General features: G+C 41.0%; 1 protein-coding gene across 4 annotated transcripts; it reads left to right on the forward strand.

Moving 5' to 3' along the window:
- Positions 1-1,695: 1,695 nt before the first annotated feature.
- On the forward strand, positions 1,696-5,628 carry LOC122005514 (protein LOL2-like). 4 transcript variants are annotated; one of them, XM_042560553.1, is made up of 7 exons: positions 1,696-1,852; positions 2,307-2,453; positions 3,279-3,392; positions 4,803-4,912; positions 4,997-5,074; positions 5,159-5,230; positions 5,302-5,628. In XM_042560553.1, exons 2-7 carry the CDS (start codon positions 2,345-2,347, stop codon positions 5,341-5,343), a joined length of 525 nt encoding a protein of 174 aa, XP_042416487.1. In that variant the 5' UTR covers positions 1,696-1,852; positions 2,307-2,344; the 3' UTR covers positions 5,344-5,628. The 4 variants fall into 4 exon arrangements, with proteins under 4 accessions (XP_042416487.1, XP_042416486.1, XP_042416489.1 ...); XM_042560552.1 differs by lacking the exon at positions 1,696-1,852 and adding an exon at positions 1,909-2,013; XM_042560555.1 differs by lacking the exon at positions 1,696-1,852 and adding an exon at positions 1,938-2,000.
- The last annotated feature ends 5,522 nt before the right edge of the window (positions 5,629-11,150 follow it).

An 11,150-nucleotide genomic window follows, 5' to 3' on the forward strand; every position in this document is an offset into this window, starting at 1 on the left:
TACTATGATCATAGGATAAGAATTTAAATTTCAATAAAGCCAAAAAAAAAAAAATCTTCTCATAGTAGCTAACTATAATTTCCCGATTTATCTCCTCATCAAGGGTGGATCCAAGATTTTAAATCTGGAGCGGTCGTATATTAAATGACGAGGCCGAATATTAATTAACCAAAATAATTATTAAACATATTATATTATAATGATCTCTTCAAATTTCTATGAATATTATAATGATCTTTCCAAACTTACTATATATTTAATTAGAATGTGAAATATATATTTAGTTAGAATGTGAAATATAAAGGAGAAAAAAAATTAAAATTTAATTCAATAAGGATTCAAACTTGAGAAGCATGTTTGAAGAAACATAATCTTACCATTAGATTAACCATACACAACTATATTTAGTGGGGCCAAATATATATTAATAAAATAAAAAAATACATATATAAAACTAATATTATTTAGGGGGGGGGGGGGGGGGCCTAACGTATGCCCCTACTCCTCATAATAGTCATGGGGATGACTGTATGAGATTGAAGTGGCAAATTCCATCTTTTACCATGTTTATTAAATTTTCATAATTTCTTTTTAATATAAATAAATATGTACATAACTATTAGAATAAAGGATGATTTTTTTAAGATGATCCCATACTCTTTAAAAGAGCGTAAATTATTTATGAGACATTTATAGTAAAACTTTTATATGAGGAAAATTATACATCCAATAAAATATTTTACACCGACTAAAAATTAGAAGAGCGTAAATTATGAAACATTTATAGTAAAACTTTTATATGAGGAAAATTATACATCCAATAAAATATTTTACACCGATTAAAAATTAATTTTAAGATCCATTAAAATAATTATCTATACAAATATCAATTGCATCTATCCGAAACGAATATATATAAAACTATACCTTCATGGAAGCTGGATAATTTGATGCCTTGACAAACGAAAACAGCTCATTCATTTTGGCATCGCAGAAATTATAAAAAGAAATCTTTAATATTTTTTAAAGTACGGACTGGCGGTCGTAGATTCAGATGTAAACTGATTCAAGGACATGTCTCGTGTGCTACTTAGTTATCTTATTTCTAGTTTAAAGATGCTCTTTTTTTTTTTTTTACTTAGTAAGAAAATCTTATATAAAATTGGTCGTTTTAAAATCCAAATTTATTTATTTATTTATTTATTTATTTTCTATAGACAGCAATTAAAATAAGGATGCATTGCTGCTCATCACATGGATTATGTAGCTCAGCCCTAGTAACATTTATTAAGCTGCCACTGGAATCTTTGCTCAATTATTTAAATCAACCAGGCACGCTTGCATAAGTTTAGCCCGAACTATTTATACAAAAAGATTCTTTAGGTTGCTGAAGAAGTTTCTTGGTAACTGCAGTCATTATTATTATTATTTAAAAAAAAAAGAGAGAAAATAAAATATAAAAATACTATTTTGAGTCAACTTGGTATCAAATGATTCCATATTATCAAAGGACAACATAAACAAAGAAGAGAAGTCTTTTTGGACGGGCTCGGCTAAGCATGGGCCGGCCCTGTACATTGTATTAGGCTCGGCCTAAGTTAAAACATTTCTTGGAAGCTTACAATTGAAATAAATGAAAAATACAAGGGGGTAAACTAGAAATTCTCCATTATTAATTGTATCCCTCGTCCTCCCTCAACGCGGACAGAACCTACATAGAAAAAGAAAAGAAAAAAAGGGAGAAATCTGCGTCGGTTTCGTTCCCGACAACGAAACCCTCTACTTTTCTACGGTCAAAGGAGGCGAGGATATATCAGCTTCGTTGATTTCTCCCTCCGCCATTGAGGCAAAGGTACTTTGATGATTCCTATCCCATCGATGTATTTCTTGTTTTGTCTTTTTTTTTTTTTAAAATTTTTTTAATGAGAAATAGAGAGGGTTTTTCCGTGTTCATTGCTATTGTTGCTTGTTTGGGCACGATTCTGCCCGATTTGCTGCCGGTCTGCGACTCAGGCAGCCCTGCTATTCGATTAGCTTCTTTTATCCTTAATCAAATATGTATATCAATATATTTAGGGTTTTGTTGTTAGATGAGATATATTTTTTTTTGCTATGCATAAAGCGTTTTTTTTTCTATATTTGGGGAAATATACCGACGGATTCTCAACTTTTGTATTGTAATTTTTTCATTGTGTGTTGATGATGTAATTGGTGTGGGTTGTTTTGACGTATTTTTAAGATTTGTCGATTGTCAACTGCATCTTTTTGATTGATTCATTTCGTATTATGTATTTTGAGAATCGCAGGATCAGCAGACAATTGTTGTAAAAAACACGATACAGCTATGCAGAGCCAAGTTGTTTGTAGCGGGTGCAGGACCGTCCTCCTTTACCCAAGGGGAGCCACGGAGGTGCGTTGTGCCATATGCAGCACAATCACCCCAGCTGCTTCAGGTGCCTCGTTTACATCTTTTGATATAAGTTGGTATCATATCACAGAAAGCTGGTTGTGAAACAAAAAGAGGCTATGCTTCCAACAGTTTCAGGCACCATTATGGTGGACATTTAGTTGATTTTCTTTTCAGTCGTGTTTCAGTAGTAAACTTAGTTTTTGACAAAAAATGAATTGGCTTATGAAATATGCAGTTGCAGAACTAAGAAATAGTACTTACATATGAATATGGCTGATGCATAGATATAGCCTCTTAATTTTCTTTGTGAATGTTCTATGGATAATCTATGTGCTTAGTAAACCTGTCAGTTTAATTTAACTTCTTTAGTCTACATATATAGGTATTGAAGGAAATTCAACTTTTTTTGGTATATCAATGGCATTATTGATTAGATGTAGTGAATCTTGGAGTTTCAAATCATTTCAGCTGTCTCATAATGTAGCTGCATAAGAGGCTTTAAATCCCATAAGGGTGAGAACCTGAGTTCATTTGCCTCATCATTTAAAGAAGGAGCATCTGTTTTTGTTGCTAACCAGGCAATAGTAAGCTTCTTCTTGCCTAATAAGCATTATACATCTTACTTGAGAATTGAAATGATGAAGTATTTCCTAGTTATTAAGAGCTGTTGTGTGCATGGGATTTGATGCAGTGGTCAGTGTAACGGCCTATGCAATGTCTAACAAACAACTATTGCCTATCTTTTTGTCATACTAGGCTTAGATACTTGGTATTGCACAATATGTTAAATAGAGTAGTGTCATTCTTCTTAAGAAGATACATTTTTCTCATTTTAGTCATAAAGACAATTCTAAATTTAACTTAACAGGAATGGATATGTCTCAACTTGTATGTGGTGGCTGTCGAACGATGTTAATGTATACTCGCGGTGCAACAAGTGTAAGATGTTCCTGCTGCAACACAATCAATATCACTATGTCAGGTATTTATTACTTTCTTCATAGTTTATTTTGCCTTCTTCCTTATGAGTTTACTTATTCGACTACTTGGTTACAAGCCTACAACATTATGCATCTTGTGCTTCACTTTCTAGTGATTTGCAGCAACAATTTAAGATATGGACTATCTTCTTAGTTGTGGATTGACATAATAACATCTTGTGTGAGGAGCTACATGTTTTGTAAGGCTTTAATAGTTTTCCACTAATGCAATGAAATTTGGCAAAATAATTACATGCCTGAATTAACATCTTCATTGATTTGGAGTCATCAACAGGTCTTCTGTTCCCTTGCTCTACTTGATGTGACAAATAAAGGGAATAAGGAAAAGAAGAGAGGTATTAAGTTGTTTAATTGAAAGGATGGAAAAATGAATGTAAATCAAAATCCCTAAAATGACCTTGTCTTCCACTTTTGATCCAACCTGTATTGCCTGTTCCCACTGATCTCTAGTCCTTCCCCCAACCGTGCAAACTTCTCTACTCTATGCTAGGCGTTCTGGCACATGCAAGCTTCACTGATTTGAGTGATGGCTTATGCTAGGATGTGTTTCTGTCTGCAAGTTCCATAGCTTCATTGGTGCTAAAAAAAGTACCCCTCCTTTTTTCTGTGACCTGGGAACACTGACCCTCTTTGACGAATAATTGTTTAGACATTTGTCAGATATAAACTGGCTAATGGCTTTTGTGTCAATAACTAGAAAATCTCAACTAGTGGCAATGTGTTTTTACTTTTTAGTATAAACTAGTGAGATAACATGATCTCTTCTGCCAAAAAAATATGTTGTTTCATGTGTTAACGTTTCATTACTGTGTAATCTTAATGTATTTATTTATGGCAAATCTAAATTTAGAAGATAAAATCTACAAAGAATACTACTTCTATCAGCTTCATGGCTTTCCAATGGTCAAAATTTTACTTGGGGCATTAAATTCTTTGGGTTTGGCTCTAACGCCATTGATTCCTGGAGTAGAAATATGTTCTCTCTAAAGTCCATACTGTATAAATGAGAAGAGAAATGATCAGATGAATCTTTTTATTATGATTTTGTTTTGTGTTTCCTTCATTACCAGTCAAATTACCTTTATGGATGACACTTTAGACCAACAACTTTTAAGAATCAGCACTGACTTGAAAATTACACACACTACTGATTTGGAGAATCAACTGTGACTGAGTGAAACCAAATATGAGTTGTTGCGATGTTGACTGAATGATTCTTCAATCTCCACACGTTAGTAAGTATGGTTGCTAACAATGATTCTAGTCTGTGGACGATGTTGAGTTTAAAATTTTGATGTCTTTTTGTCCTTGCTCAGTCCTTCAGTAGCACTACTTTGTGCATATTTGATTATTGATCTTGAATCTGCTTTCCCATACCCTGTTGAATGCAGCAAATCAAGTTTCTCATGTGCACTGCAGACAATGTCATAGAATGCTGATGTACCCATACGGAGCGTCATCTGTCAAATGTGCAATTTGCCATTACATTACTAATGTTGGGGTATAGTTTGAGTAGGACTTTTTTTTCCCCCCATTCTTCTAATTTGATTGCCTTTTCTTACAAACACTTTGTTTTTTCTCAAAGATGCCAAATATGAGAGCTCCAGCCCCTGCAGGAACGAGGTCAAATGAGACTGCACCCATCCAGCCATCAACATCAATTGTATGTTCAACACTCCAAGTCTCTTAGTTTCACCAATTCATGGAATTTTTATTTTTGTATCCATTTTATTTTGTTTTCCTGTAGCATTCCTCTCGTGTTTCAAACACGACAGTGGTGGTTGAAAATCCGATGTCAGTGAATGAAAGCGGAAAACTGGTAAAGCCTTGGTCTTTGTTCTCTATGAAGTTTAAATGTGATTAAAAATTCTTAAATCTATTACAATGCAGGTGAGCAATGTTGTTGTTGGAGTCACTACAGGGAAGAAATAAGATCGGGCTTGTTGTGCAGGACAATTATATGTCTATGTTCGAGTTGTATAAAAGAATGGACTTTCTACATTAACGGGTTCATGTTTTTCATAGATCGTGGTGCATGCGCAAGACCTGCATTCTTTTCGGTTTGTTAAAAGTTTACTGCATCAGATTGAATTGTTCGCAGTCTAATCCATTATATATAGTGTTCCGATCTCTACGAGTAAGTGTTGCTGTATGTGTATGTTGTACCTATTACACCGAGATGTACAAATTTTGGTAAAAGGTGATTTATTCGTACCAGGGCTTTTGTCAATCTGTCTTTAGGTTAATATGAATAAGGTAAATTATGGATGACTACTAATTATTAGTGTAGGTGGCTAAGACATCAGGGAAGTATATTCGGACGTGTCGAGTTTTGACACGAAGATTTTATGTGGTAGCAGCCTATATCTTAACCATCGTATTGTTTTGAGGGGATTTACAAATTTTGTTTAATGTGATAAAAGACGATTTGCTCTCCTTCACTGTCCTTGCCAATCTATTTTTATGTTAATACAGAGGAGGTAAATCATGATGATTATTAGCTATTAGTGCAAGTGGTCAAGATATAGGGGAAGATATACTTGAACATGTTGAATTTTGACTTCAATATCTTATATGATAATATTTTATATCTTAGCCCAATCATTTTGAGGGGACTACAAATTTTGCTTAATGATCTTTATGTGTGTTGTTTGATAGTGTCCTGTTATTGGGCACGTCAATCTCATCCACCCATTTGGACAAGAGAGTAAAATTACGAAATATTTATCCTAGTATAATGTTCTTTTATATGAAAAAGTTTAGGCATTCAATGAAATATTTTATATCGGTTGAAAATTAACTCTAAAATCTATTGGAGCAATAATTCATACAATTACCGACCGCTAACATGTGGAGATAAGTTTTTGTGTTAGTTGGAGCAAAAGGTGATACATTTATCGCACATAATTCAGTATCATCGGTCTCATGGTAAGATACATACAGATAAATCATGGTGAATATTTTATTATAGCACAGCGACCCCTTTGCATATCGTCTCTCTATCTGTGGGGGTAAGCTTTTACGTCAGTTGGAGTAAAATTTGATATTGTTCGATGTAAACGGCTCAGTATTATAGATCACATGGTAAGATACAAGTAAGTTATGAGGAATATTTTATTCTAGCGCAGTGACCCTTTGTATGAGAAAGATCAGACACCTAATAAGATATTTTATACCTGATCCTATCCGAAAGTCGAAGAGATGAAAAGTCTGGGATGTGGCGCTCCCGCTAGCCACCTGTAGTCTCCGCTCTGACTTGCAAAACAGATGACGTTAGTGCCGAGCCAGGGAAGGGGTTCCCGGTGTTGGCCCTCCGACGCTCAAATCAGTCATCGGCGATGAAGTATAAGGCGAAGCGACAAGAAGATTGTAGCGCAAACAGTGAATATCGCATACCTCCGTCGATGCTTGGACTCCCCTTTATATAGAGTTCCTGTAGCGCGCGTGCATGCTTCCCAAGACGAGCATGCTTCCTTAAGATTTACTTGAAAAGACTTGTCAGTAAAGCGTCCCTGACATAGTACCTTAACAGACCGAGCATATATCTGAAGTGACAGTGAAAGCTTTCGTCGTACGATCTTCTGGTTGTCCATGCCCGATGTCGGCGGCACTAACTCCCAAAGGGATGTCGATGGATACCAGAGTACGCTGCTAGGCCGAGCGGGCTGGTCGCTTAGCTGGAACTTCGCTGTTCCTGTATCTCGTCCGCTCGGCCAACCGCTCGGACCATGCGTGTGCCACGTCCGCTCGGCTGTATTTCACTATGCTTGTGTCGCGTCCTACTACCAGGCCGTGCGGGGTAGCCGCTCGGCAGAAGTTCCACTATGCCAATGTCAAGTCCTGCTGCCTTGCCGAGCGGGGTAGCCGCTCGCCCGAAGCTCTATTGTGCCAATGCCCAGCCCTGCTGCCTTACCGAGCGGGGTAGCCGCTTGACTCGGCTTCTACACATTATCTCCTACTCCATTGAGCGCCAGTCGTTTGACTCCTCCCCGTGTCGAAGGCGGCAGCGGATCGGGACCTTCTCCCCCCGGTTGGGGCATGCTCGCCCGACCAATCGATACTATCTGAGCGTTGACCACCTTGACTTTAACCTCCACCGCGACAACTACCTCCCGCAGGGTGGGTCTTGTCTTATCACCGCATCACATGCCTCCCCCTCGAGTCTAGTCGAATGAGGTTGCAAGTCCGACTAACTGGACAAAGTTGTCTGTGAAGCTTTTCACCCGATTGGCTTCGACACTTCTTGGCCTCTAATCGGACTAATGTGACCCAACGGTCAGCTATGTAACCGCTCTTTGCTGATCAACCTATTGAGGATTGTCGATCGGCCATAGTTCTGCCCCCTTAAGCCGATCGGTACAACAAGCATTCACACTTGGCAATCTTTTCTTGGGCTTCTCTGGGTGAGTGCGATCCTGGCTTACGTCGTCCAGATTTCTGGGAAATCATACAAATCTCTTCGCATTAAGGCTGAGCGTGCCCCAATGCCTTTTAATTGCCCTCATTAAATGTCGGCCCATGGCGATGCGTCACCCGTCACGCCCGATGTCGCCGCATGCCTGACGTGATAGGATATCGATGTGACGTTTGGTGGTTTAAATTCAATGGTCTGATCTTTGCCTGGGTTTCTGCGACCTAGATCGGACGACTTCGGTCGGGCGACCCCGGGGTTTATAAGCATCGTCTGCCTATGTCTCCTTCACTCTGTGTCGTCGTCTTCGTCTGCAAGCCTCTCGTCGTCACCGTCTTTGTCGCGCTTTGCTCCATTGCCCTTTCTCCGACAATCTCAGCAATATCTCGTAAGCCCTCATCTTCCTTCTATTGAAGCTGTTCGTTGCTTGTAGAGTCCTTTTTTTCGAGTCACCTTTCTTCCCTGTTTTCTGTTGAACTTTAGTTTTGATGGCAAGCTCTTCACAGTCGCCTGTCGGTGTCCTGGGCTCTGTTATACCTCTACTGATTCCAAGTTTGACGCCGGCGACGCTGAGAGTTTGACATCCTCATTTGAGTTTCCTCCTGGCTACAAAGTTATCCTCCCTTCTCCTTCCGATCGGCTAAATTCTCCGTCGCCCTGCTGCATTTGTTTTTTTAGGGATTAGTTTACCGCCAGTCTGCGATTTCCTATTCACCCCTTCTTTCCCGATGTATGTAAGTACTTCTGTATCTCCCTTCATCAACTAGTGTCAAACTTCTTTCGGCTGTTGTGCGGGGTAGTGATCATATTCCGTCTGCATGGCATTCCTCTCACTCCCTGGATTTTTCATTACTTTTATTATCTGAAATTGTCTGAGCTGGAGACTTTTCTTTTCTAAGCCCGAGTGAGCTTAGTTTTCTTCGACAAGATGTTGACATCCAACAAGCATTAGAGGGAATTTTTTTTTTGTACCCCTTCCCGAGTGGCCAGACTTCCTGGCCCACTGGCAACTCGAAGTGGCGGCCCAACCTCCCTTGAAACAATATAAGAGCCGATCGGACTACCTTAACGCAACTTCTATGTTGGCCAGTCAGAAGTACAACATCCACAAGTTGCTGTCGGAGAGTGCCCTCTATATCTTTGGCCTGAGTCCGATCCGCACCCGGCTTCCGTTCAGCCTAGGTATGTGACTTAGGTACTCCTTCCTTTGATTCTAATTGATATTTTTTCCTCTTTTGCAGCCGAAGTGATGCTACGCGTGCATCTAGCCGACAAGGTTAAACTTGCGGGCTCCATGATCAATGCAGCTACTGCGGAGGAGTTGGAGAGCCGCGACCTTCAGCCGGTCGACTCTCAAGAAGACCCCCAAGATGAGAGCGAGGCGGATCCAGTCTTGGCAAGTGGTGGAGCGGCTAGTGGATCGTACCCTCCCTCTGAACGGTAACCGGTCATCCAGGTTGAGGGGGTGTTAGGCTCGGCGTCCTTAGGAGAGCCACTGATCAGGCGCAAGAGGCGCCGGACGGAGACATCGTCATGTTCCGCTTCCTTAGTGATGCGGTCTGCCGAGCAGGTTGAGACTTCGACCCCCGCTCTAGTTTAAGAGACGATGACTCCTACGTTGTCTGATCGGACTCCCTCCCTATCCGATCTTCCCTAGGTAACAGTCTGTGCACCGGCAATGACCTTCATGCCACCAAAATCGAAGGCTAAAAAATCTGGTATCTGTCCAGCGCCCTCGTCTTGGCCTTCCAAGCGAGCAACTTCTGCACAATCAGCCCCGAGCGGCCAACGCCATATAATGGCGGTACTGCATCTATCGACCGAGGAGTGGAGCGAATCTAGTGCTAAATCCTGAGCTCCCGAGCACCAAATAATCATCCAAGGGTTGCTCGCCCAAATATGGGCTAATACAATCAGCCCCAAGCGGTCATCGCCATATAACAGCGGTACTGCATCTACCGACTGAGGAGTGGTGCGAATCTAGCACTGAATCACGAGCTCCCGAGCACCAAATAATCATCCAAGGGATGCTCGCCCAAATATTGGCTAATGCTCAGGCCTGTGCAGCAATGATGCCTCCGGGGGCGCTCGCGGACAACCACATCCAGATGTTTACTGGGGTAAGTGTTGTATTTTCATAATTTATTTCCGATTGGCGCTTATATTCTCTTTGTTGTTTGCAGTACTGGGTGGAAAGTCTGGCCATGTGCCAAAGGTTCACATTTTGAAGGAGGAAGTGAAAAAACTGAAAGCGTTGAGCGGCCAGTCATCCTCCTCTCAACAGCAGATGAATGCTGCAGTGGCTAAGCTGAGGGCTGACCTGAGAAGAGCCACCAGCTGCGAGAAACCGAGCCGGAAAAAAGCGCAGAGCAGGCCACTCTGCTGGCTCAGCTCAACAAGCAGGTCAGCACATTCGGCTCCAAGATCGAGTCGACAAATGCGAGGAAGCTTCGAGCCATCGAAGACCTCGACCTGAAGAATAAGGAGGCTCGGGCTCTCGCCAAGAAACTCAAGGAAGCTGAGGATTTTCTAATCGTCGAGCGGAACAACCGGTCGGCCGAAGAAACTGCCCTTCGTGGCCAACTCTTCGCCAAAGATAATGCGCTGGCCACCACGAATGATGAGCTGGAGGCCTCCCGAGCAACTTTGAAGACTTACCAAGATGCTGAGGCTGGACGGTTCAAGACTATGAATAAGAACTACATCTGCTCAGACATTTTCAACGATTAAGTTGCCGACCTGGCACTTCGCCTGTTCGACCTGGCGATTGACGGGTCGATCCACCAACTCAAAGAGGGAGGCTGCCTGTTGGTAGCTCTGACTAGCAACATCGTTAGTCGGGACAAACTTACCACGTCGCTGCCTGATGACGCCTTAGATTACCTTGAGTGAGGTTGAGAGTTCCTCCTTGTAAATTTTTTTAAAGTTTTAATGAATGTTTGTCCATCCAGCCAAGCTTGATCTCCTTGTATATGTTTTTTCAACTCGTGGCCTCTTGACTCCTCCGATCATCCACGATTAGTCTATCCAGTCGATCGATCCTTTTTTTCTTCAGAGTTCATTATGATTCTGCGACCATCCGATCGATCCTGGGAGTATTTTGAAGAATAGTCCCGAACAGTCACTGTATTTTGAAGACTTCGACCTTTTGAGTAGCTCGGGTTCACGGTCGGTGATTCATTGATGCTTGCTCACTGAGCTAAGGGTTTAAGGTCGCTGCTTGACCTTGAGGAAGATTAGGCGGACACTGGGGTTTAAGGTCACCGTTCGACCATTGATGTTGACCCGGGTTTAAGGTCGCCGCTCGACCGTTGACGTGGAATAGGCG

The sequence above is a fragment of the Zingiber officinale genome, chromosome 7B (assembly GCF_018446385.1).
Source record: "Zingiber officinale cultivar Zhangliang chromosome 7B, Zo_v1.1, whole genome shotgun sequence".
In the NCBI taxonomy this organism is placed as follows: Eukaryota; Viridiplantae; Streptophyta; class Magnoliopsida; order Zingiberales; family Zingiberaceae; genus Zingiber; species Zingiber officinale.

Coding starts and splice junctions, on each gene's coding strand:
- LOC122005514 (XM_042560552.1), top strand. CDS start 1,923: ATGAGAAATAGAGAGGGTTTTTCCGTGTTCATTGCTATTGTTGCTTGT. Junction 2,454..3,278: donor AATCACCCCAGCTGCTTCAG/GTGCCTCGTTTA, acceptor TTAACTTAACAG/GAATGGATATGTCTCAACTT. Junction 4,913..4,996: donor ATTACATTACTAATGTTGGG/GTATAGTTTGAG, acceptor TTTTTCTCAAAG/ATGCCAAATATGAGAGCTCC.